Source organism: Balaenoptera acutorostrata, chromosome 2 (genome assembly GCF_949987535.1).
Source record: "Balaenoptera acutorostrata chromosome 2, mBalAcu1.1, whole genome shotgun sequence".
NCBI lineage: Eukaryota > Metazoa > Chordata > Mammalia > Artiodactyla > Balaenopteridae > Balaenoptera > Balaenoptera acutorostrata.
Window position 1 is genome coordinate 183,867,780 of NC_080065.1, and position 26,021 is coordinate 183,893,800.

Below are 26,021 nucleotides of genomic sequence, written 5' to 3' on the forward strand. Positions count from 1 at the left end.
CGCCCCTCCCTCTGAGCTTCCCTGTGACTGTCCTGCTGCAGAGCCGAGCAATGAACTCAGGGTTCAGGTGCTGGACGGGGGCCACAGTCCCTGGGCTGTCCTCAGCCCCCGTGTCCTGCCCACCCGCCACCCATGGGGGACACCAGAGCCCCTCAGACACCTGTGTCTCCCCGCTCAGACACTGGCCAGGGCCGTGCCTCCCCCCTCAGGCCCCCCAAACATCACTCCACACATAATCCCCGACTTCCTCTCCCGACCTGGTGCCCACACACCTCCGTCCTCACCCTTCGCTGGTTGAGTCAGTGTGAGCCGGGTCAGGATGGCTGTGCGGTGGCGGTGGGGTGAGCGCCCCACTTCTGTGAGACCCTCCCCCTCCAGAGGTGAGGTGCTGCCCCCGGGTGGCGGTCCCCAGCAGCTCTGCTCCTAGCAAAGCCAGCTCAGGGGGCAGGAGAGGCAACGGAAAACCTGGGGAGAGAGGGTCTCGCCACGGAGGCCCTGGGTGAACGTGTGGGTGCGTGGGATTCACCTCCCGGCTGTGTGCTCTTCCGCGGGACCCGGGACGGACACAGCCCCTCCAGGCCTCGGTTTCCCCTTCTGTGGACTGCGTGGTCCTGGCCCTGTCGTGAGGCTAAAACGGGGTGCATCTGCGCTATCGATGAGGAAGCTGGTGGTGCTCCTGTGTGTGCGGCCGCTTGACGCACACTTATTAAGCACCTACTGTGCGCCAGGCGGGCTTGGAGCAGTTGCGGAGCCGGTGACGGAACAGCGGGTCCCGCAGGGAGTAGCTCATGGGGGCGGGGAAGTCGTCCAGCCCGGGTGTCACCGGGGAACAGGTTTCCCCCCCTCTGGGACGGGGCGGGGACCCCACCCGCAATGAGGCACCGCGGTCTCGCAGCAGGCAGCAGCCGCAGCGCCCTCCTGGAGTCCGGGTGGGAAGCGACCGTTGGGATGCCCCTCCCCGTCCCGGCCTCACCCTCACCCTGGGGGTACCTTGAACATAACAGGAAATTTCAAATAACAGGAAACCAAGACCGGGCAAGGCGAGCGGCTCCACCCTGCCTGGGGCGAACCACCCCGGGCCTCAGTCTGCCCCCGGGGACCGCGATGAACGCCACGGGGGCCCCGACCGAGGCCCCCGAGTCCTGCCAGCTGCTGGCGGCCGTCGGGCACAGCCGGCTCATCGTCCTGCATTACAACCACTCTGGCCGGCTGGCGGGGCGGGGCGGGCCCGAGGAGGTCGGCCTGGGGGTGCTGCGCGGGCTCTTCGTGGCCGTGAGCTGCCTGGTGGTGCTGGAGAACCTGCTGGTGCTGGTGGCCATCGCCAGCCGCATGCGCTCCCGCCGCTGGGTCTATTACTGCCTGGTGAACATCACGCTCAGCGACCTGCTCACGGGCGCCGCGTACCTGGCCAACGTGCTGCTGTCCGGGGCGCACACCTTCCGCCTGGCGCCGGCCCAGTGGTTCCTGCGCGAGGGCCTGCTCTTCATGGCGCTGGCCGCCTCCACCTTCAGCTTGCTCTTCACGGCGGGCGAGCGCTTCGCCACCATGGTGCGGCCGGTGGCTGAGAACGGGGCCACCAAGAGGGGCCGCGTGTGCAGCTTCATCGGACTCTGCTGGCTGCTGGCAGCCCTGCTGGGCCTGCTGCCTCTGCTCGGATGGAACTGCGTCTGCGCCTTCCAGCGCTGCTCCAGCCTGCTGCCGCTCTACTCCAAGGGCTACATCCTCTTCTGCGTGGTGGTCTTCGCCTGCATCCTGGCCACCATCATGGTGCTCTACGGCGCCATCTTCCGAGTGGTGCGCTCCAACGGGCAGAAGGCCCTGTGCACCCCGGCCCGCCGCAAGGCTCAGCGGCTGCTCAAGACGGTGCTCATGATCCTGGTGGCCTTCGTGGTGTGCTGGGGCCCGCTCTTCGGCCTGCTGCTGGCCGACATCTTTGGCTCCAACGTCTGGGCTCAGGAGTACCTGCGGGGCATGGACTGGATCCTGGCACTGGCCGTGCTCAACTCCGCGGTCAACCCGGTCATCTACTCCTTCCGCAGCCGGGAGGTGTGCCGGGCCGTGCTGGGCTTCCTCTGCTGTGCGTGTCTCCGGTTGGGACTCCGAGGGCCTGGGGACTGCCTGGCCCGGGCCGCTGAGGCCCAATCCGTCGCCTCCACCACCGACAGCTCGCTGAGGCCGAGGGACAGCTTTCGGGGCTCCCGCTCGCACAGCTTCCGGATGCGGGAGCCCTTGTCCAGTATCTCCAGCGTGCGGAGCGTCTGAGCCCACGGTTGGGGCAGTGGTCCAGCTGCCGGGTGCACGTCCGGGCGCGCAGGGATGCAGCAGCAGGCAGCCTGGATGGAGAGGAAGGAACAGGGCAGCCGGGGGCGTGCGTCCCAGGGCCCTGCGGTCCTCCCCGAAGCCTCCTGAGGCTGCTGACGCCGAGTGGATTTCCCACGGTCTCCGTGGAGCAGGAGGCAACAGGAGAAACAGAGAGCGCGCTGGAACGGGGATGAATGGGTTTGCTGTGTACGCCGCCCCCCTCCTGTGAGATTCTGGGGAAATCCCAGCCCCACACTGGGCCTCAGTGGGGCTCCCAGGCTGCCAGGGCTAGGCTGGGTAGGGGGGTGTCTGTGCCCTGGCAACGCGAGAGCTCAATGATGGGATGAGATGCTGCAGCCCCTTATTCGCATGTGGCATCAGGGTGATGGGATGAGGGCTGTGGGTCTGCTGGAGCTGTGCCTGCAGCACAGGGAAGGCCATGACACCCGCCCCTTCCTGTTCACTTCCCCTTTCCCTGCCCTATCTCTCATCTTGGGTCCTGGGCGGCCTCCTTCCCCCACCTCTGGCCTCTGCATCTCTTGGGACTCAGTCTGGAGACCAGCAGAGGGGGAGCCGACTGGCCCTCCTGACCTCGGGGAAATCTCACCCACTTCTCCCTTTAGCACTAACTGCCTCTTCCTTCCCCATCTGTAAAATGGGCCTATAGCAGACGGAACCCACCGCAGGAGGCGGTCGTTACTCGCTCAGTGTTTTTGCCACGGCACGTGGCATCAGTGTGTTGACAAAACATTCAGCGATGGTGGAAATGTTCTACATCTGTGTTGCCAGTATGGGACCCCCATGTGGCTACTGAGCCCTCGATAAGTGGCCTGTGCGACTGAAGACTGAACTTGGAATTCCTTTGCATTTAAACAGTCCACAGGACTTGCGGCACTGGTATGGGACAGCGACACAGGGGTACCCCCTCCGGATGTAGCCACCTTTGGCTGGTAGAAAGTTCTCTCTCTCCATCTTCCTAGCCAAGACAGTGCCCGCAGGTCTTTCTGCCTCCGCCTTGCCAAGTTCTTGGGTCAGCATCCCGTCTGCCACTCTGGATGGGATAGCTCCGTTCTGAGCCTCCGTTTCTCCCCTGCAGGATGGGGGATGCGGCGATGGGAAACTGTTTACTGCGCTGTTTCAATAAAGCAGCCATTAGCCACATGTGGGTATGTAAAATTAATTAAAATGAATTTTTAAAATTCAGTTTCTCGGTGCATTTCTCGGAGCTGCCGTATCAAAGTATCACAGACCGAGGGGCTTAAACAACAGGAATGCATTCTTTCATGACTTCCCTGGTGGTCCAGTGGTTAAGACTCCGCGCTTCCACTGCAGGGGGCACAAGTTCGATCCCTGGTCGGGGAACTAAGATCCTGCATGCTGAGCGGTGCGGTCAAAAAAAAAAAAGAAAAAAGAAAAGAAATTTATCCTCTCATGGTTCTGGAGGCTGGAAGTCTGAGATCAAGGTGCCAACAGGTTTGGTTCGTTCTGAGCCCTCTCTCCTAGATTCTGGGGATTTGCTGGCAATCTTTGGCATCCCTTGGTTTGTAGACTCCATCTTCACATGGGTTCTCCCTGCGTGCACGTCTGTGTGCAAATTTTCCCTTTTTATAAGGACACCAGTCCTAATCCAGGTGGATTAGGGCCACCCTATTCCAGTGTGACTCAGCTTAACTAATTACACCTATAACCATCCTATTTCCTAATAAGGTCCTATTCTGAGGTCCTGGGGGTTAGGATTTCAAGACATGAATTTTGGAGACACAATTCAACCCATACCACTTGATCACACTAGCCACATTTCAAGTGCTTGATGGGACATGGGACTTGTGGCTACTGTTTTGGACAGTGTAGACACAGAGCATGGCCATCATCACAGAAAGTTCTGTTGGACAGGACTGGAAAACGTTCCAAGCATGTATAAGCTGGGATACTTCTTACATTTTCCTGATTCCTGGTCCATGTGTGTTTATTTGGGACAGTGGCAGGCAGGGTGAGGTCTCGGTGGAATTTGATGTGAGTGGAGCCTGGGCCTCCTTGAAGCTCTCAGCCTGCGTCCTGGGCCTGTGTGAGCGGGCCCTGTGGCCCCTCTGCCCTGTGGGGTGTCACACTTTGCTTTGACTGAGCTGCACTATTTGCTGCTCCCTCCCATCTGGGGTCTTTGCACCTGCCTTTGTTGTCCCCAGTAGAGTGGCCTGCCTGGCACGTGCCCTGCCCATCCTTCAGGTCTCAGCTTTAGCATCACCTCCTCCAGGAAGTCTCCCTGATTTCTCCTCCTCAGCCCTCTTCTGGGCTCTCACACCTGCCTGTGCAACTCCATTATAGATCCAATCGCGCCTGGTTACACATCCACCTTCTCCCCTGGACTTTGAGCTCCACAAGAGTGGAGGTAGGCCTCCCTGGTGGCACAGTGGTTGAGAATCTGCCTGCTAATGCAGGGGACACGGGTTCGAGCCCTGGTCTGGGAAGATCCCACATGCCACGGAAAAACTAGGCCCGTGAGCCACAACTACTGAGCCTGCGTGTCTGGAGCCTGTGCTCCGCAACAAGAGAGGCCGCGATAGTGAAGAGGCCCGCGCACCGCGATTAAGAGTGGCCTCCGCTTGCTGCAACTAGGGAAAGCCCTCGCACAGAAACGAAGACCCAACACAGCCAAAAATAAATAAATAAATAAAAGATTACTATTAAAAAAAAAAAAAAGAGTGGAGGTAGTGACAGTGTTTGGGCCACATCTATGTTCCCGGCACCCAGCACAGGACCCAGCAGATAGTAGGTGCTCCATGACCTAGAGTGTTGGGAGAACTAGTCCTAGCATCATGCCTTCCACTGAGCCTGGGAAACCTCTTCCCCTCCTTACTCCCCACCCCCACCTTCCTCCCTGACTACAATGAAACTGTCCCCATGAATCCTGACTTCTGCTCTTAGGTGGCTCAGGTGTCTGTAACCCATTACCGTTCCCCAGCTCTGCCACTCACCATGGGCTTCAGTTTCCTCATCTGTAAAATGAGGATATTGATATCCCCTGCCCTCCTGGGATGTTGATAAGGCAAGGAATATAAAGGCCCTCAAACTTATGTGTCTGATTTTGTAATAGGGAAGAACAAATCTGACTCCTTTTTAGACCTGTTCCTTTTACTTTAACCTTTGTGCCCTGTTGCCTGTGCTTAGTCATGGTGGCCTTGTACCTTTTGTACAAGAATGTTGCCTATGGCCTGAAATATACAGGTGAGCCTATTCTCAAGGCTCCGACATTTAAGAGTCCATTCACATAGAGGTAAAATGTTTCAGAATAGGGAATAACATTTGTTTTGTTGGAGGTTTACAGGAACATCCTGACCTGACCTGCACAGCTGCAAGAACAAAGGATTCCAACACCAAGAAGTTTGCAACAACTAACCACCTCCCTCTCTGACTTGCCTTTGAAAGTGCTTTGCTGAAACCCTTTGGGGAGTCGGGGTTTATGGGGCATGAGACACTGGTCTCCTTGCATGGCCCTGCAATAAACCTTTCTCTGCTCCAAACTCCAATTTTTGGTTTGTTTGTCCTCACTGTGCATTGGGCACACGAACTTGCGTTTGGCAACATTTTTAAATGCCTTATGTATCACTCAACGTTATCCTAGTCACCTTTGTACTAACTCATTTAATCCTTGGAAAATCTCCAGGAGGCAAGTACCATCATTAACTCCATTTTATAGATGGAGAAACTAAGACCCAGAGAGGTTAGGTAGCTTATGCAAGGTCACACAACTGGGAAGAGGCAGAGCTGGGATTCAAACACAGACAGGTGACTTTTTTTTTTTTTTCGGGATCTTAGTTCCCTGACCAGGTATCAAACCCACGCCCCCTGCAGTGGAAGCGTGGAGTCTTAACCCCTGGACTGCCAGGGAAGTCCCCACAGGTGACTTCTGGATCCCTGTCTGTTACTGCCTCTTTGATGAATGAATGAATAAATGAATGAAAGAATGAATACCAGTTCCTTCTCTCCTTGGAAAACTCGAATGAATGTTCCATTTCATTCTATGGGCTGCCCCAAGGTTTCATCTCCACAAAGCAGGATTAGTTGAACCTCCCCATTTTACAGACAGAAAAACCAAGGCTCAGGAGAGGAGGCGGAATGGGCAGCCCTAAGGTCCAAGCCTCGTTATCTGAGCCAAGTTCAGGGCTCTTTCTTGCTTTGTCTCTAGGTGAGTGTGCGTGTCTTACCTGTTCATAGCCTGGCCTGGAAGAGTGGGGATAGATGGAGAAGCAGGTAATAAACATTTGCTGATGAAGATCACGTGGGCCAGAATTTCTCAGTCTTTTCCCTGCCCTGCCAAGCCACTCCTGACTCCTCATGCCTAGGACCTGCCTGGGGATGGCTGGAAGCAAGGGACACAGCTGGAAGGAAGGGGCTGGTGTGTTGGGGTTTTCATGACTCATTCATTCATTGACTCAACAACTGTGTGTCAGGCTCTATTCTGGGCAATGGGGTTGCAGCTATAAACAACCTGGTACCTGCCCGCGGAAAGGTCACAATTTGCTGGGTGTGACGAACATCAAACTAAGAAATGTCCAACATCATTTCAGTAAGGAACTAGCCATGCAGAAAGTGGGAGGGGGCCCGTGAGTGTTTTGCAGGAACAGCGGATGCAGCAGCTCTGAGGCTGCACGAGCTTTGTGCGTTCTCATAATACCAACACTTATTGAGCGCTTCATGTATGCCTCATCCTTTCCAAGTGCATTCACATGGATTATCTTATTGAATCCTCACACACCCCTGGGGAGCCGGGGAAGAGTGTTAGATTATTTATCATCATATTTGGCAGCTGAGGAAATGGAGGCTCAGAGAGGTGAAGCGACTTGCCCAAGGTCACACAGCTGGGAAGTGGAGGAGCTGGGACTTGAACCCATGCTGTTAATCAACACAACTGCCACCTTTCACTTGGGACAGAAGAGAGGCCCACTTCCCTAGGCAACGGTATCAGAACCTGGGGGCCAGGGCCATGTGCTCTGCACCCTCTGGCCTCAGTCTTCCCATCTGTACAAGGGAGTGTGAGTTACTGATGCCCCCCCTGGCCCAGAGACAATTGGGTTCTCAGGGGGCCAGATTAGAAAATACAAACTTAAGACACCCAATAAAATTTGAATTTCTGATGAACGAATAATTTTTTTTACTGAGTATGTCCCAAATATAAATACGCCTAAGTATAAAGGTATCACCAACCCCAGCACAACACCAAGCTGCAGACTACAAGTCCCAAAATCCATTGCGACATCCCTTTAGGAAACTTCTGTCATGATTTCTTGATTCTTCTTTCATTCTTTTATCCAAAAATTATATAAACCACCCACTGTGTGCCAGGCCTTGTGTTAAGTTCTGAGGAATACATCAGTGCACAAAACAGACACAAGTCTTTGCCCTCATGGTGTTAACATCTATATTTCTTGGGAGTTTTAAGTGATTTTTCCCGGACTTCTGCCAGGAAGACTTCAGCTCCCATGACCCTTTGTGCTTGTTCAATGAGACTACAATTCCCAGGAGACCTAGCGCATCAGGCCGGCCCCTCTCTTCCTTATTACCAACTTTCCTCCGGGTCGCAAGGTCACGTCTTGCACAACCCCCTGCATCTCTCCACCTTCTACCACAGCAAAGACAGGGTCTCAGTAAGTTCCGCCGATTATAGTTTTTTTTTTTAAGTCTCCGTATTTTCTGACTTGGGGTTTATGTGAAACCTTACTCAAACGGTCCACCACAGCTTCCTCTTTCGGGGAGTAACAGAATGGGCCTACAACTCCCAGATGGCTCCGCGCGCGCCGGGAGGACTACAACTCCCAGCAGGCAGCGCGGCGGGCGGGCGGCCCTCGGCGGTGCCCGCAGGACCCCGGAGCGGGCGCGGGCTGCCCGGCGCAGCGCCCGCAGGACCCCGGCACCTACCCATGCCTAGGTGAGTTCGCGTGAGCCGCCGCCGCCGCCGTCCCGTCCCCGCCGCCGCCCCGCGCGGCCCCGCCGCAGGCCAGGATGCTGGAGGAAGCAGGAGAGGTGCTGGAGAACATGCTGAAGGCGTCGTGCCTGCCGCTCGGCTTCATCGTCTTCCTGCCCGCCGTGCTGCTGCTCGTGGCGCCGCCGCTGCCCGCCGCCGACGCGGCTCACGAGTTCACCGTGTATCGCATGCAGCAGTACGACCTGCAGGGACAGCCCTACGGTGCGTGGACCCGGGCCCCTGGCCTCCCCCCGGGGCCGGGCTTTCCCCATGGGCTCCTGACCTCCCCCAGCTTTGCCTCCCCGCACCTGACCTCCCGCTCAGCCTTTCTCCTCCCCGAGGCTCCGGCCTACGCCGGCCAGGATGCCCTCTTCTTCGGTTCGGTCTCTGCTCCCCGGGCCCCAGGACCTAGCTCTCCCACCTGTCCAGCAGGAGTCCAGCCCGCAGACCTCACTTGGGGCGCCAGACACTTATCCAGATCCCAGGCAAGTCCGAGCTTGGATACCTGGACCGACGCTAGGTCCCCAGCTCTCTCTGCCCCCGGGACCCGCCCCGCTGGCTGCCACAGCACCCCGGCCCCGGCCCCGACAAGGGCTACATACTCCAGAACGCAGAGCTCTCTCCCACCTTCAGGCCAAGCTGCCCCTGCTCCTTTTCTCCTGGGTCCTCTCTGATTCCTAGCTGGAACAGAGCCCCAACCTTGGGTCTTCTTCACTTGGAGTGGAGCCTCTCAGCGCGGTTCTTCCAGGCCGAGCTGGCCACCCTTTCACAGTCCCTGGCACCCCAATGTGTTTTGTCCAGTGTCTACATTCTGACCCCTTTCAGGGCTCAAGAAGCTCTGATCGCTGACCCCAGCCTGGCCCCGTGTCAAGGCCCATCTCTCCCCAGGCTCTGCTCCCTGGTCCCAACTCATGAGCCAGGTTCCTCAGAATTCCTTAGCTAATCCTTCAGTCCCCTGCCTTTGGGCTCCTGAAATCCCTTGGACCCCATTTCTTGCTCCTCGCTTTGGTGCATACCCACCCCTCGGCTTCCTGGAACACCACCAGCCCACCCTGGCTCCTTCTATCCACGATTTCAGGCCCCCACGGCTGGATCCTGTCCAGCTCCTGTTCCCCGGCCCTGCTCCCTCATCTGTCAAAGTTCTGACCCCAGTGCTCAAGTCATTCTGAATTTCTCTCTTTTTCCCCAGCCTTGCTGTATCTGGTGTTCCAGAACCTTCTGGCCTCTGGTTTCTCTTCCAGCCTGGTGCCTTAGGCCCCCACAAGTCAAGGCCCGCCCTCCCCAGTTCCCCTGGTCCTCTCCTCTCTGAGCTCTGGTTCTCTTGGACTAGCCTCTCTTGTTGGAACATCAGGCCTAGCCTGAGCCCCCTGGATTCCCTGCCACTGCCAGGCCCCTGGGGAGCCCCAGTGTCTGGAGATTCCCCTCAGATCCCTCATCACCCCAGAGTTATGTTGTTTCTGTTTAGTGCAGTGGTTGTCAACCCACTCAGTGGTTGTCGCTGAGTGATGACTTTGGGTTGTCGTGACTGGGGGTGCTCCTGGTATCGAGGGGGTAGGGCCAGGGGTGCTGCTTCACACCTCACAGTGCCTGGGATGGCCTCTCCCAGAGAATGATCTGGGCCAGATTGTCAGCAGTACTGAGGGGGAGAACTTGGGGTTACAGTGATGTCTCTAGAGCCCAGGCTCTCGAGCGGTGGGGAGGAAGGCCAGGAGCCCCTAACGAGTGGGCAGTTCGTATGCGTTGTTGACATCCCCCTGGGGAGAGGGTTTCAGCCGGTGCTGTCACAGGTGGTCTTTTGAGATGTGGCTCATGCAATGGAAGAAGGGGATCTTTAGCATCTCTTGGTGGTTAACTGTAACAAGCTTGAATAGCTACGTGTGACTAGCGGCTGCCGTCCTGGTCTAGAGGATCCTGCAGTCCAGCAGCAGGCCTGGATCCTAGAACTCGCCAGGTCAACCCGCCAGACCTTCCCTCACCCAGTCACTCTGCTGTCCCCTCTCGCACTGCACTCGGAGCCTTGCCGGAGCTCTCCCAGCACACCCAGCTCCACTCCGGGACCCGTGGGCAGCTGTAATCCAGCAGCCTGGCTGCCCCGGATTCCCCCACCGCCTGCTCAGCGCTGGCCTGCTTGCGGGTGTGGCCCCCTCTCCCCGCCCCAGACAGGTGCCCAGACCCGCTCCCTGACCGCATCATTCTCCTCGCAGGTCCTCGGGAACCTTCTCTCCTTTCTCCCTGCCCTCCTTCCCTCTTCCCCTCCTTTACCTGAGTTCTTCGCCCCTGTTCCTGGATTCCTTCCCGTTCTTTTTTCTGACCCGGTGTCTCCCCCCAACCCCACATGCCTTCCTTTCCGGCCCCCATCTTTGTTGCTCATGGTGAGAAACCCGGATGCCGAGTGGGCTCGGGGGTGAGCGGAGGGGCCTGGCAGGGCGCCCACCCGTCTCAGCTCGCAAGTCTACACCTCCACCCAGATCACACCAGGCAGCGTCCCCCATTGGCAGGGATGTGAGGTCCCCACCGCTGCCTAGGGAGATGCTGGCGGGATAGTCTGGGAGGGCCCGGTGGTGCAGAGGCAGTCCCGGCTCCTCCCCGGTCGTGGAGCCTCTGAGGGCTGGTCTGCTGGGTCACTGCTGATTGCAGCGTCCCCGGCATCACGCACGCCCTTGGCTCCCGCCTCCTGGTGTAACCCTTGCTCTGGGCCTCCTTTCCCAACTTCCTGTTCGCTCCTGTTGAGAAACAGGCAGGCAGGGTGCCGGGAAGGGGAGGCGTGTGCTCTTTGAGCTGGGGTGTGACCCCCCCCCCCGCCCCCTGAATGGACTCTGGCCTTTTTGGGCTGGGCCGCTCACGCCCATCCCACTTGGTCCCCACAGAAACAGCCCTGGGAGGTTGGGATGTGGGCACCCACACCGGGCACGGGGATGGGCTCTCCGCCCCTTGCTGGTCGGTGGCTTCGCGCTGCAAAGGACCAGTGCAACCCGCAAGGAGAGAGGACTGGCCCTGGGCCCTCAGTAGAGAAGCTTGTGACCTCTGTCCAGGTCTGGTCCCATTGTGGGAGCCGGCGACTTCCGTCCAGGTGTCCAGCACCCGCCCAGACGCAGGGGTGACCGAGGCTGCGCTGGCTTCAGCCTCATGCCGGCAAAGACGGTCTCCGCTCATGGGGCGCTCAGCCTCTGGGGCCGGTTGGGGGGCTGGCGTCCACCTGGTTCTGCTCTCACCCCCCCCTTCCCATCTCTGGGTCTTCGTAGGCTCCACCCCGAGGTGACAGGTGACATCCGAGCCGCCCCTGGGAGGCTGCAGGCCCCTGGGAGGCTGCGGCTGGGACATGGGGGAGGGGCCTGTCCGGCATTCCCAGAGCTTCAGGGGCCCCTGAAGGTCTTTGCCGCCCTCCCCGCCAGGCCCTCCCGGGCTCCCACGTTGCCCTAAAGCAGAGGAAAGGCCCCGGGGCGGGAGAGAGGCACACAGCCCCCAGCCTGGGGCGCATGGCCCAGCTTCGCTCCTTGGTCACAGATCCCTGCCCCTGAGACAGCCCTGCCCTTTCCCACCTGGGGCGCTGTCCCTTCTGTGTTCTGCCGGGCCCTCGCCGGACCAGCCCTCAAGGTGAGCTGTAGGAAGCGACCCTTCTCCCAGTGGCACGCCCTTGGAAAGCAGAGGTGGGGACCTCGCTCCTGGCCCTGAGCCTGAGGCCGTCTGGGCCTGGTGCATCCCTGAGGACACAGGTGTCGCCTTGCCCGGCAGCCTCGACCTCCAGGCAGCACACTCTGGCTCCCTGGGGGAAGCAGACCTGTTGCTCTGCATTGTTATTCTGACACTCACTGTGTGGGTCTCCAACTGGAGGCCCTAAGGGCCATATCTGGCCCCCATGTGCAGTCGGGTTTGTTTGTCTTTGTGCATCCTGGGTCAGCCTGGGACCTGTGAGACATTTTGGACCTGCCGTGTGCCTCTGTCACCTGGGTGATCTGACCTAAGAATCTGGATTTCTGGCAGCATCCCGCTGAGTGCTGGTGGCCCTGGCAGCTGGGGGCCTGCCTGAGCCCCCTTTCCCATCAGTGCAGGGATGGCCCCGAGGGCCCGCCGCTGCATACCGTGCACCCGTGGGTGCTGGCGCCCCCTCCTCGTTCCGCTGAAACGTCCGCGCAGCTTCTCGCCGCCTTTCTCCAGTAGAGCTCTGAGGACAGCAGTACTCTGTGTCTGAGGGGACCTGCTGGCCTTAGAAAAGCGCTCTGTGCAATCCTGGCTGCAGCCTACTTCTCAGGCGGGGAGGGGTCAGCTGCCTGGAAAAGCTTGTGAGCGGGGAGGGGGCCAAGCCGGAAGCAGCCTCTCCCTCCCTCCCTGATTCTCTGGCCCTTTCTTGAGCTCCCAGAGGAGAGAAACCCGGGTGGTCCTGCCCCCAGGGCACACCAGGCCACGTCCGGCATCATCTGTGGTTACCATGACTAGGGGGCTCCTGGCATCGAGGGGGCGGGGCCAGGGAGGCTGCTCCACACCCCACAGCGCCCAGGACGGCCCAGGGGGAACAGTGCAGCCCTGACTGGAAGAAGATGGACAGACCCTGGTGTTTTCCTTCCTGAGGGGCTTCAGGGAGACCGGGCGTTGGTTCGTTCCATGTCCTGAGCCTGCTGGGCTGGGAGTCGCCAGGCGATGCTGGGTTTGCAGTGTGGTGAACGAGGTCTCTACCCCTGGAACCCCCAGGCTAGTTAGGGGAGTAGATAGCGAGGGCCCCGGGGACATGGACAAGGCCGGGTTAGAGCTGTGAGGGGAGGGGGCCCTGGCCTGGGGAGGGCGGGCCGGGGGCCACTGGTCAGGTCAGCCAGGGCAGGGTTTGGGTTTTCCTCGGGTCATTGGGAACTGTGGGGGGCAGTCCTGTAGCCTGGGGGCTCCCTCTGCTGGGGACTAGACCCTGGAGTGGGTGCTGGGCTCTGTGCTGGGGGTCTCCTGACACCCTGGGCAGGGCGTGAGGCACCTGTGGGGCCCTGCGTCCCAGGAGCCACGGGGAACCCGGGGAGGAGGGCTGGGGGAGCAGGACCGACTGGGTTCCAATCCCGGTGCTCCTGCTGACGGTCCCGCCTTCCGGGTGGGTGGCTTGGGGGGCTGCTGGCTGCCTCTGTGGGCCGGGGTGAGGGCACCCGCCCCTGAGCTGCCGCAGGGACACGGGGCAGGGGGCACAGCACCCAGCCTGGCAGGAAGCCCGCACATCCTCGCGGGGCGGCTGGGTGGGCAGGGACCACGTCACTCTCTGAGGGATGACTGTGGCCGTGGTGCAGTGGCGGAGGGAGGGTGCCAGAGCAGGGACAGTGGGTCCAGACCTGGTTTAGGAATGTAAGGGTAGGGGGGTTGGTTCAAGGAGAAGGGTCTTAGTTTTCGTTGAGTTCTCAGAAGGCCCCGCGAGCCCGGGGTTGGGGTGGGCGCGGCTCCGGGGGGTGGGCGGCTAGCTGAGGGACCCCTCCCTGCAGGCACGCGGAACGCGGTGCTGAACACGGAGGCGCGCACCATTGACGCGGACGTGCTGAGCCGGCGCTGCGTGCTCATGCGGCTGCTGGACTTCTCGTACGAGCGCTACCAGCGCGCCCTACGCCAGTCGGCCGGTGCCGTGGTCATCATCCTGCCGCGGGCCATGGCCGCGGTGCCGCAGGACGTCATCCGGGTGAGGCTCGCCCCGCCCCGCCCCACCCCACCGGCTCCGGCTCCATCCCGTCCAGTCCCCGGTGCCCGCCCTCCAGGGGCAGCCCGGGGCCCCCCTGCCCGAAGCCGCGTGAACGTTTGTCTCTCCCGCAGAAATTCATGGAGATCGAGCCTGAGATGCTGGCCATGGAGACTATCGTCCCCGTGTACTTCGCCGTGGAGGATGACGCCCTGCTGTCCATCTACGAGCAGACGCAGGCTGCGTCCGCCTCCCAGGGCTCTGCCTCTGCCGCCGAAGGTGGGCTCGGGGCGGGGGGCGTGCGGAGAGGGGCCCCGCTGTGCAGTTTCCAGGACCCCCTCTCCCGGGCTGGGGGATGCTGCGGTGAGCTTGGCAGCCGGGAGCTCTGCCGTTTGACCGGTCCGGGGGCCATGGGGGAGAGTGAGCTAGCAAAAGTGGTCAAAGAATTGAGCCAAAAGGATCCAATCGCAGGTGTAGGAAAAGGAAGCTGGTCCTCAGAGCCAACGAGAGTGGGCAAGGCAGGCAGGTTTGTCCACACAGTGGACTCGCCCAGCTCCTTAGGGAAACAGTTTGTGGGTATGTGTTTAAGCTGTAAAGGAAGGGTCATTCCTCCTGGCCAGATTATTAGCTGCGTGGATGCTAGGCTGGGGGGTGGCAGACTGTGGCCCTTGGCCGCCTGTTTGTGTAAATAAAGTTTTATCGGCACACAGCCAGTGTTACACACGGCTTATGGTGGCTTTCACACTACAGTAGGAGAGTTCAGTGGCTGTGACAGACTGGCCCACAGAGCTAAAAATTTCGACTCTCTAGCACTTTGCAGAGAAAGTTTGCCAAACCCTGGTCTGGATTAAAGTCTGGACAGTGGCCGTCTGCATTGTGGCAGCACAAGAGTGAGTTTTTGGAAAGATCTTAATTTCTAGTTAGAGTGGAAGGGAGGAGGAGGAGTCAGCTACTTGGTGGACTATTACACAGCCGTTAAGAAATGGCATCGGGTGTGAGAAAGTGCTTATTTTACATTGGTTGGTGGAAAAACCAGAATATAAGATCATAGATCAGGATCACAACACTTTCTTAGGCGTAGCTTGTTTGTTTTGGAATAACGCTAGGGTTTGGAAGAAGTTGCGGACATACTACGGTTCCTGAGAGGCACCCTCCCAGCTCCCCCAGTGATGACACCTCCCATGGCCATCACGATTGGGGTTTGTGTCATTGTCATTGTTGTTTTTCGGCCGCACCGCACGGCTTGCAGGATCTTACTTCCCCGACCAGGGATTGAACCCGGGCCCTCGGCAGTGAAAGCGCAGAGTCCTAACCACTGGACCGCCAGGGAATTCCCACGGTTGTGTATTTAAATGTGTAAAGAACGGAAGGGCTTGAGACAGGGTGAGCTCACGGGCGTTTTAGGGCAGCCGCTGCCCCCAGGTGAAAAAGTGGCAGGCGCAGTGGACCACTGGCTCGCATGGAGTGAGGTGGGCACCACCTCACCTCGGCTCAGGAGAGAATGGAACTTTGCTTTTTATGAAACTTTGAGTTCTCACGCCATCTTTGCTTTCGGGGCTGGGCTGGAGGATCGTGGGCCATCTGATGGGAAACTCCTGTTTTGGGGTCACTGCTGAAGTGATCCTTGGGGAGCTGGGTCGGAGGTTGTGCACGCGCCTTCGTGATTTAGGAACGGTCCCTGACGGTCCCGCAGAGCGAGGGCGCACGCGCCCTCCTCACCGGCCTGAGTGGTGTCCGGGTGACTGTTTCACCGGCTCTTATACTGGACACCCAGGTTCTTGCCCGTGTCCAGTTAGCGCATTGTGTTCTAGTCTGTGTGGTCAGTTCTGCTTTTGCTCAGACTGAACCCCTGGAGTCTGGGGTGCTGGGGTGGTGAGCGTGCCGGCTCTGGTCCGGGAACCCCCAGGCCGCGGCACGGCAGCCCCCGGGCTCAGGCTGGTCCTCCCCGCCCCCGTCCTCAGTGCTGCTCCACACCGCCACCGCCAACGGCTTCCAGATGGTCACCAGCGGGGTCCAGAGCAAGGCCGTGAGCGACTGGCTCATCACCAGCGTGGAGGTGAGTGCCCGGCGTGCCTCACTGCCCGTGCCCACTAGAGGGAGCCTCTGACTGGGAAATCGGGTCAGATGGCTGCCCGCCCGCCCTATGGAGAGATGGGCCTCCAGCCACACACCCTGCCTCGCCTCCTCCTCCCCCCACCCCTGCCCCACCAAGAGCCCCCTCCCCGAGTGGCCGGCCCTTCCCCTAACAGTAACATCACGGAGGCTCAGCTGAGCTGGCGGAGAGCAGAGCTCTGGGCAGCAATTAAAGCCTAATCTCCCACCGGGAGGGCGGGTGTATGCAGGCATCCAGGCCAGAGCAAGGTCCAAGTTCTTCCCCTCGCAGTCTCCCCACCCGGGTCAGCTCCACGGGCCGCCCGTGGGGTTGTCTCGCTGCACCTGTCCCACCCCCCCCGAAAAAAGCCTCCGGTGGTTTTGTTCCCCTTCCCCCACGAGGAGGCCGCAGCTGAGGCCTTGCAGAGCTGCCCTCTGTCAAGAGAGTAAGGGGCGTGGGGCCTCAGCACACGCTGCCCCCGGCTCGGACTGCCTGCGGGCCATGCTCCCAACAGGATGTCTTTGCCGTCTGTTCCCTGCTGGACTTGACGGGGGGCTGGTTTACGCAGGAGGACCTCAGTCAGGGCGCCGGACCCCGACCCCCTGAGCTCTTCCTGTGCTGTCAGGACCTTGCCGTGCCTGCCGTCAGCGGGGCTCGGCCTTTGAAGGGTGGGCCTGGTTTCCCGGTGGCCAGGTATGGCCACCCCCTGTGTCCACAGTGTAGCCGGCAAAGCCGAGAACACTGCCGCCGGGTGGGGGGCGGCCACTGCCTCAGGCCGGCTGGCCCTTCACGCCTGTGTCTCTGCAGGGGCGGCTGACAGGGCTGGGCGGAGAGGACCTGCCCACCATCGTCATCGTGGCCCACTATGACGCCTTCGGGGTGGCCCCGGTACGTCCGTGCTCTCAGGGCCCCATGAACACCCTGCGGGACGGGTGTCATCGTGAAGCTTCACTCCCCCAAACGAGACGTGACAGCAGAGGGAGGGGCGGTCCCCGGGGAGGCCCACGAGACCCAGCCCGGGATTCTCACTTGGGGCCGGTCACGCAGGCACCTCTGCCCGGCACGGCCGAGACCCCAGACCCAGGAGGAGAGAAGGTGCCCGTGCAGACCCCGTGTCTGCACAGTGTCAGGACAGGGGGCCCCCGAAGTTCGGTTCCCGGCGCCCCCGAGGGCTGGCTTGGCCAGCGTCCCTCCAGGCTGCAGGCCACCTGGGGCTGTGCCCTCAGAGCCCCCGGCACGGTGGGGTGGGAGGTTCCTGCTGGAGAACCAACAGCCAGCTGAACCAGACAGTGTGGGTGCTGGGAGGGCCTGCAGCCGGGCGTGCGCCCCTGACCGCGCCTTGCGGGCCGCCCCACCTGGGAGGCCAAGGCTGTCCTTGAGGACGCCGGGGCCCAGAGGCCGGCCCTGGACAGTCGGCTCAGAGCCACGTTCTCACCCTTTTCATCATCCACCCCCACAGAGCCTTTTTAGACACCTGTGTCCTCATTTTCCCTTTCCTGTGAAATTTTCTTAAATATTTGAGATGTGATTCCCATAACATAAAATCCATCCTTTTAAAGCACGCAATTCAGAGGTTTTTAGTGAATTCACAAAATTGTGTAGACATCACCACTCTCTGCTTTCAGAGCGTTCCATCCCCCCAAAAGAAGCCCCCTCCCTATGAAGTCACCCCACCCCTCCCCCAGCCCCCGACAGCCAGGAACCCACTCTCCGTGTCTGTGGATCAGCCTGTCCTGGGCGTTTCCCCTCAGTGGGGTCACACCCTGTGTGTCCTTGTGTCTGGCTTCCCTCACTGAGCACCCCGTCGCCCCCTCCCTGTGAACTTGAACAACATCGCACACCGTGTGTCAGTTGGTGCGCTGTGACTGTGGGAGGGTCCCAAGCCATGCAAACAACCCAGTTTTTTTCTCTCCAAGAACCAGTAGTTCCCCGTAGGAAATGTCGCCTTAGAGCGCAGGACCCAGACACGTGGGGGGAGTTCACAGCGCGGGGGGGCAGAAGGCCGGAGGTCCAGCTGGAGGGAGCTCCCAGGGCGGATACCCAGGCTGGACGGAGGCTGCGCACGGGGCTTCCCGCGTGCGTGGAGGCCGGGCGGCGCCCAGGGGCCGTCGGTCTTGGGTTTGGGCCGCGCAGGGTGGGTGAGCCCAGCTGCGCTGGAGACGTGGACCGGGGGCGAGATTCGGGGGGGGTGGGGGGGTGCGAGGCGCCGCACGTGGACGTGGGGTGATCTCGGCCTCCTCTCTGCACACCCGCAGTGGCTGTCGCACGGTGCGGACTCCAATGGGAGTGGCATCTCCGTGCTGCTGGAGCTCACCCGTCTCTTCTCCAGGCTCTATACCTACAAGCGCACCCACGCCGCGTAAGTGATGGGGGCAGGGCGGTTCCGACCCCGGAATCACAGTGTTGGGTCGTGGAGCCCAGCTCCTCCTGGGTGCACCCCCGGGAATCCCCCCCAGGAGGCCGGGCTGCCCTCGCTCCCGGAAGAGCCGGGGATGCTCCAACGGCAAGAAGCACAAATACCTGCGAGCCGGTTGCTCAGGCTGGCGTCTCCCCGTCGCGGCCCTGGGCACGGCTGGTCACCGGTGTGGGCGCTCGTCCCTACACCGCGCTGCCCTGGGACGTCAGAGACCCAGTGACAAGCGAGTCTCCCTGAGCTGCCGGGCCCGGCCCCATGCACGCAGGCGCCCTGAGCAGCAGGGGTGCTCACGTTCCGGGTGGGGAGGGGAGGTTGAGATCAGGGTGTCAGCAGGGCCACGCCTCCTCCTGAAACCCCAGGGGAGGGTCCTTCCCGCCGCTGCCGGGTTCCAGCAGTGATGGATTCCTCGGTCCCAGCGTCACGTGGCCTCCTCTTCCTCCGGGTGTCTCTCCTCTCCTATGAGGACCGCCGTGGCCACAGCGGGATGGATGGGGCTGGGGGTGCGGGCGCGGGGACACGGTCCTTCACGACACCCCTGGCTTCAGTCCTGCTCGAGGGACGGGGTGCTGAATCACCTGTCACTTTTTATTTCCCGGTTGGTCCACCGAGTCTCTCCTGGTTTCGAGAGTTCAGTGAGGCCCCTGAAGCCATGCTTCTCACCAGAGAGGCAGCCAGAGCTGTGCTTCTCACCTGGAGCCCCTGGGGGACACTGGGCCATGTCTGGGGACATCTGTGATCATCATGACTCGGGGGCTCCTGGCATCCATTGGGCGGGGGCCAGGGATGTTGCTGCACACCCCCCCAGCACCCAGGACTCCCCAATGTCAGCAGTGCCAGGATAGGGAGGCCCAACCCTGAAGGCTGGTTGGATTTCGTACTTGGGGGGAGACCACCTCCTCCTTGTCGGGGACCTGGACTCCCACGTGTCAACGCTGGCGCCCCACTGCTTCCCGCCAGGTACAACCTCCTGTTCTTTGCTTCTGGAGGAGGAAAGTTCAACTACCAGGGCACCAAGCGCTGGTTAGAAGACAATCTGGACCACACAGGTGAGCGGCCCCAGTGGCCAGGGTGGGGTCCGGGCCCCCGGTACTCCCCCCACCTCCACCCACCAGCCCTCACTGCACTCAGATTCCAGCCTGCTCCAGGACAACGTGGCCTTCGTCCTCTGCCTGGACACCCTGGGCCGGGGGGACAGCCTGCACCTGCACGTGTCCAAGCCGCCCAGGGAGGGGACGCTACAGCACTCCTTCCTGCGGGAGCTCGAGACGGTAGGTGCCCCACCGGAGGCCAGGCTGGGACATGGGAGCTTTGCGCACCCTGGGGCCTCGGGTGAGCCTCAGGTGGGTTTTCTGGGGGGGGGCCGGTGGGCTTCTCCCTGGATTCCAGAAGCAGGAGGTTCGGGGAGGGACTTGGGACGTCCCGAGGGGCCACCTCCACAGAGACAGGCGGGGCTGGGGCGCGGCCCGCGGGCGCCGGGCAGAGCCTGAGAGTGCCCCTTGCAGGTGGCCGCCCACCAGTTCCCTGAGGTGCGGTTCTCCATGGTGCACAAGAAGATCAACCTGGCGGAGGACATCCTGGCCTGGGAGCATGAGCGCTTCGCCATCCGCCGGCTGCCCGCCTTCACCCTGTCCCATCTGGAGAGCCACCGCGACGGCCAGCGCAGCAGCATCATGGACGTGCGGTGAGCACTGCCGTCGGAGCAGGCATGGGCCGGGGCATCAGCCGGTCCTTGGGCATCCGGCAGGCTTCCTGGAGGAGGTGGCGCTAGAACTGAGGGGCATGAGCCAGGAGAAGGGTGTGGCTCGGTGGAGGGAAGACTTGGGGGGGAGGCGGGGGACCTCCCGAGGCAGCCCCCCACCCCACGCCCACGCCCACTCGGGTCGGGATGTGTTGCCTATGAGGCTCCTCTTCTACGGTCCTGTGTTGCTGGCAGCCCTTGGTGTCCCTGGGCTTGTGGCCGTGCCACCGTCCCCGCCTCCGTGGTCACGTGGCCTCTCTCTCGTGCCTGTGTCCAAATTCCCCTCCTTATAGGGACACCAGCCGTGGGACTTCAGGCTTCCCTACTCCAGTGTGATCACATCTTAGCTAATAACGTCTGCGGAGACCCTACTTCCAAATCGGGTCCCATTCCCAGGTTCCGGGTGGGCGTGAATTTGGGGGACACTGTTGCCCCCACTACAGGGCGTTACAGCAACTCCACCCTCAGCAGCCCATGGAGGCGGGTGTCCTGACCTCCCCCAAGGTCCAGAGGAGGAGACAGGCCCGGGGCCGCCAGTCACTAAGGCAGACGCGCGTCCACAGGGCGCAGGCTCGGCCCGGGCGCCCAGGGTGCAGGGCAGCCCCGTCGGGGGCGGGCCCGGCCCAGAGAGGAGCCCGCAGTGCGGGGGGCACCCGTCTGCTGGGAGGGCCGTCGCTCTGCTTGTCTTTATCGTTGTCAGGTATATGCTCGCTCTTGGTTTTTGGCGATTGTGAACGATGCCAATTCCTGATATATGTGTTTTTAAAACCTGCCCTCGAAGGTCCCGGGTTGACTCTAAAACCCTGACCCGAAACACGAGGCTCATCGCCGAGGCCCTGACCCGTGTCATCTACAACCTGACAGAGAAGGTGAGCCCCCGCCCGCCCGCCCGTGAGCCCCCTGCCCGCCCGGCCGCTGGCGGGTCTGGACTCAGCCCCATGCTCTCCTCTCTCCGCAGGGGACGCCCCCGGACATGCCCGTCTTCACCGAGCAGATGGTAACGGGCGGGTGGGCGGGCGGGCAGGGGGGGCCGGTGGGGCGGGGGCAGGGGTCCCGTGACCATGGCCGCTTCCCCGCAGCAGATCCAGCAGGAGCAGCTGGACTCGGTGATGGACTGGCTGACCACTCAGCCGCGGGCCGCGCAGCTGGTGGGCAAGGACGGCCCGCTCCTCAGCACGCTGGAGCACTACCTCAGCCACTACCTGAAGGAGGTCAGGCCGCACCACGTCAAGGCCGACAAGCGGTGAGGCCGGGCACCGCCCCGCCAGCCAGCGGGTGGGCTCTTCTAGGGCCTTCCTCCCCGCAGGGCCAGATGGGGCAGACAGAAACACTGGACGAAAAATAAACACGATAAGTGAGAAGTGCAGGTGCCCCGTTAAACGAGTTCCAGGTGAACCACAAATTGTCTCGGTGTAAATATAGCCCACGCCGTGTCTGGGACATACTTACACTGAAAGCCCGTTTCTTCTTACCTGCAGTCCTTGTAGAACTGAAGCTCTGTGTTTTATCTGGCAGCCCTATACCCCCAGCTACCCTTCGTGGACCTTTTGTGTTCTGGGCCTTGGGTGACTCATACCCCAGGTGCCCTCCTGCCCTCGGGATGCTCTTCCCCACTGCAGGCCTCCTGAGTTCTGTCTTCTTTCTGTTCAGTGCTCCCATGCTCCCTGGTTGGGCTGAGCAAGGACCGAGGAGGGGTGTTTGGGGGATCCACAGGCAGGAGACACCCCCCGGAAAGCTTGGTGCCCCTCACTGGCTCTCCACCTTCCTCCCAACTCATGGCGCTCCAGGGAGAGCAAGCTCTTGAATAGAAGAAGAAACTGAGGCTCAGAGTGGACCCACAGCTGTGGAGCTGGGGGCCTCCAATTCCTAGGCTGTGGTCGTTCTCCCTCTATAGAAACGCTTCCCAGACCAGATAATTTCCAGTTACCACACTTCGTTTTAGAGAGTACACCCCAGAAAGCAACAGGAAAGACATTAGTTGAGAATAAAGGACGGTCCTTCCCCTGGAGGGGCAATGGCAGCCTTGTGCTGGCACACACCTGGGGTGCCCCCTTCCCCCGCCACGTTCCTAGGCTGGTGGGACCTCCGGTGGCCCTGCTATCAGGGTGAGCCTGCTGAGAAAGCGCTCTCTCACCAGGGACCCTGAGTTTGTCTTCTACGACCAGCTGAAGCAGGTGATGAACGCCTACAGGTGAGCGCCCTGGGTCACCGTCCAGGGGACTGGGTCCTCGGGACAGCTGGGAGCAGCCCGCTGACCCACCCCGCCACCCCCTCCCCTCCCCAGGGTCAAGCCGGCCATCTTCGACCTGCTTCTGGCCGTCTGCATCGGCGCCTACCTCGGGATGGCCTACACGGCGGTCCAGGTGAGCAGGGGACTGGGGGAGGCGAGGCCTCTCAGGAGACCCCTTGGGCGGCCCGAGGGCCTTCCTGTTGGCGGGGTCGCCCGACCTCACTGGAGCCCTCCCGCTGCCCCCAGCACTTCGACCTCCTGTACAGAACAGTTCAGAGACTGCTGAAGGCCAAGACGCAGTGACGTGGCTGCTCGGCGCCGGCAGGAGGGCAGGGCCTTTGCCCCTCGGCGGCTGTGACCCTGAATTACAGAACTTTTCTGTGTTGCTCTTGAGGATTTGGGGGCTTCTTTCTCTTGTTTATCCTTGGAGCTCCCTCGGAGGAGCACTGGTGGAGGTCTGATCTGGGGCCTGGCCGCGGACTCGGGGACAGAAGTGTGGATGAGCCCCCGCCCTGGAGTCGGCCCCGTGGCCCTCGGGGCGCATAAGCCACGCCAAGAAAGAGGAACTGCACCCAGCTCAGCCTCGCCCTCACCCCCACCCGTGATGCTGACCGTGGACCTGGCGGTCGCAGGCCAACAGGGTCAGGGCCAGGCCACCCCCGTGCTGGCTCTGCGTCTGACCTCGAGGCTATCCCCACCCCCTCCGTCGACCCGGGTACTCCCTTCCCTCCCGTCTGGAGAGGGTGGTGCCGCCTCTGGGTCTCCGGGTTCTGGCCGCCCCCTCGCAGCCTTGTGCCCTCACCCAGCCGGCCCTGGGACGCGACTCCCCTGAGCCCCCTTGGGCGGCTGGCGCCTTGAACACCTGGCAGCCTCGCCAGGGGCCCTTGCGCTGCTCACCCTGCTTCGCACTGCCTCTGCCCCTCCTGTCCCCGCCCCGGACTCTTGGGGCTCTGCGCCCAGCCTGTCCCCCTGCGGAGCCCCCAGGGCGGGGGGCGGCCCCTCTGCTCATTTCCCTGGGCCTTGGTTTCCTCATATGCAAGGAGGAGGATGCTTTCGGGGGGAGTGGGCACCCCCCCACCCCAGGAGGAGACGTGACCATGGGAGCAGCTCTTCCTGGGACCCTGAGGGGGCGGGTCCGGGCCTGAGCCCCGCAAACCAGGTGCCTGGTGGGGCCTGAGCCGCTCAGAAGGGGTGGAGGGGGCAGGGCTGGGACTGACCTCAGGGAGACCCAGGTGTTCAGATTCATTAGCAATACAGTCAGTGAAGTGTTGAGTGCTGGGGCGTCAGGGTCCAGGAGAGGGGACTCCAGGGGCCTCCTGGCCACCAGGGAGGGCTCGCCTGCCTTCCGGTTCTGAGGGGCCTGGAGGGGCTGGGGACTGGCTCGCTCCCAAAGCCGCCCGATGCTCACTGGAGGGAACGGGCTCCTGGGGGCTCCTGGCTCGGCTGTCTGTCCCGTCAGGCCTGGGAGGGGCAGGCGTGGAGGCTGCAGGTCCTCTCTCTCGTCCCTCCCTCTCCCTGCCCGGTGGCCCGTCTCCCCCAAAGACTGTTTACCGAGTGCCCGGCCACCTCTGGGGCGGGTATGGGCCCGGCCCATCCTATCCTTCCCCACGTGTGAGTGTGTGAGCCGTGCACAAGCTGTGGTTGCCGCGTGAGCGGCCTTCCTCCCCAGGGCACATGGTCAGGATCGCTGACCAGTTGGAGCTCAGGATGCTTGTGGGACGCGGCCGGATGATCAGAAATAAAGCCATAATGAATGACAGCCTTGCGTGTCCTGTCCTGTCGGGGGCCGTGGCCTCAGGGTTCAGTCCTGCCCACGTGAAAGTGGTTTGCGTTTCCCCGGGGGGTGGGGGGCCTGGTGCCCGTATAAAGAGCAGGGCCAGCATCCCTCCGTCCCCCAGCTGAGACCACCACCACTACCCACTGCAGAATGGGGGTAAAAACCAGCTCAGAGCTGATGGGACAGTGGGGCGTGTTCCTTTCCTGCGGTGGCTGTACCACGAGCTCAGTGTCTCAAACAGCAGGGATTTGTCGTGTCCCAGCTCTGGATGCTGTGAGGGCGAGGATACCCGGTCTGTCCTGGCTTCTGGTCTCCGTGTTGCGTGGCCATCTTTTCTGTCTTCTCTCATAAGGATGCGTCTTTGGGTTTAGGGCCCATCCTACCCCAGCAGGACTGCATGCCAACTAATCACATCTGCAAAGGCCCTATTTCTCCGTAAGACCATAAGTCTGAAGTTATGCGTGGACGTGAAATTTGGAGGGACACCATTCAATCTGATGCAGGGGTGCAGTGGCTGTGTGAAGGCCACGCCCACTGGTCAGGCGCCGCCCCGCCCCCCAGCCGCAGACCAGGCTCCGGGGAGGCCCTGGCTGGGCTGTGGTCCTCGGTGCCCGGTGCAGCTCAACACAGGGGTTCCGGCGTCGGGCTCTCTGTTCTGGGCCTGGGAGCTCCCGAGGGTCTGCCTTGAACAAAGCTCTGCCCTCAGGAGCTTGGGTTCTGGGGGTGGGGGAGGATACACAAAGTACAGAGACGTATGCTGCGGGGACATGAAGCCACAGGCGACGGAGGCAGTGCGGGGGGTGCAATTTGGACGAGGCATCGGGGGAGCCAAGGGAGGGGGCTGTGGCATCCTTTATCCCAGGGAGGTGGGACCCTGGGGGGCTGTGGGCAGAGGAGGGGGCGGGGCCTGGCTCAGGTGCTCACAGGCGCCCTCTGCTGGCGGCTGCGGGGAGGACAGACGGGGGAGGGCGCCAGGCGCTGAGGATTGTGCTTGTCCAGGTGGGGGCACAGGAGGGGAGGAGCGGGCTGGGTTCCCCGAACCCAGAGGAGGGGCTAGGAGGGTGCTCCTGGGACCGTGTGGGTCAGACCGCAGGGGGCTGCTCAAGTTGCCTTAGTGACGCCCGTAGTCAGGGTCAGGGTCACAGCCGCCTCTCCTCAGACCCTCCTCTCCTCCCCCCACTGCCCTCCCCCACCCCGCCCCCCACCGCCCTGAGGCTGGAAGGTGGCTCTGGCCCCAGCACGGACTCATGTAAAACTCCCCACGTCTCAGAGGCAAAGCCAGCCCCTCATCTCCTCATTTCAACACAGGTTGATATTTTTTCCTCGTTTTCCACAAAACTGTTCCATTGACTGTAGCCAAGAAAAGGAAAATCGCAACAACACCGGCCCTGCGGACAGAGACGGCCACCATCTACGTGCTGGAGCCTTATCCTGTCCCCACACACCCGGGTACATGGGTGTGTGTACACGTATGTACCCGAAACCTCGTTCTGGAACTGAGGTTCACGTATAAAAATGGTTTAAGTGTTTCTTTCCGTAGGCACAGTGGACAGGCACCCATGAAGCCATCCCACATGGAGGGGGTGGTGTGTGCGTCGTCCCGAACGCCCCTGGCTCTCCTTGCACCCCCTCCCTCCGCCCTCCTCCTCCCCAGGCGCCCGCTGGTCCCGTCACTACAGATCAGTCTTGTTCGACTGTGGAGTGAACCAGTATTTCCCCACCTCCCTGCCACGTGCCAGGTACCGTGTGGGGGCCCGCAGACGCAGCCGCCAAACGGAGACCGTGGGGCTCGCGGTCCGCAGGGAAAGATGGATAAGTAAAAATAATGCCCAGTGGACATGAGGGGGCTCTTGAGTGAAATTGGGATGACAGG

General features: G+C 61.5%; 2 protein-coding genes across 5 annotated transcripts; both read left to right on the forward strand.

Annotated features, from left to right (window-relative positions):
• Window positions 1-1,104: 1,104 nt before the first annotated feature.
• Window positions 1,105-2,262, forward strand: S1PR4 (sphingosine-1-phosphate receptor 4). The gene has a single exon (XM_007176534.2). It carries the CDS (start codon window positions 1,105-1,107, stop codon window positions 2,260-2,262), a length of 1,158 nt encoding a protein of 385 aa, XP_007176596.2.
• Window positions 2,263-8,160: 5,898 nt separating this feature from the next.
• NCLN (nicalin) lies at window positions 8,161-24,130 on the forward strand. Of its 4 annotated transcripts, none has more exons than XM_057541199.1 (16): window positions 8,161-8,482; window positions 13,708-13,898; window positions 14,030-14,174; window positions 15,002-15,094; window positions 15,857-15,951; window positions 16,795-16,875; window positions 18,243-18,346; window positions 19,361-19,449; window positions 19,532-19,671; window positions 19,906-20,084; window positions 20,923-21,010; window positions 21,100-21,138; window positions 21,221-21,384; window positions 22,279-22,332; window positions 22,426-22,504; window positions 22,618-24,130. In XM_057541199.1, exons 1-16 carry the CDS (start codon window positions 8,299-8,301, stop codon window positions 22,672-22,674), a joined length of 1,782 nt encoding a protein of 593 aa, XP_057397182.1. In that variant the 5' UTR covers window positions 8,161-8,298; the 3' UTR covers window positions 22,675-24,130. The 4 variants fall into 4 exon arrangements, with proteins under 4 accessions (XP_057397182.1, XP_057397183.1, XP_057397184.1 ...); XM_057541200.1 differs by having other exon boundaries at window positions 8,162-8,482; window positions 21,224-21,384; XM_057541201.1 differs by lacking the exon at window positions 15,002-15,094 and having other exon boundaries at window positions 8,167-8,482.
• The last annotated feature ends 1,891 nt before the right edge of the window (window positions 24,131-26,021 follow it).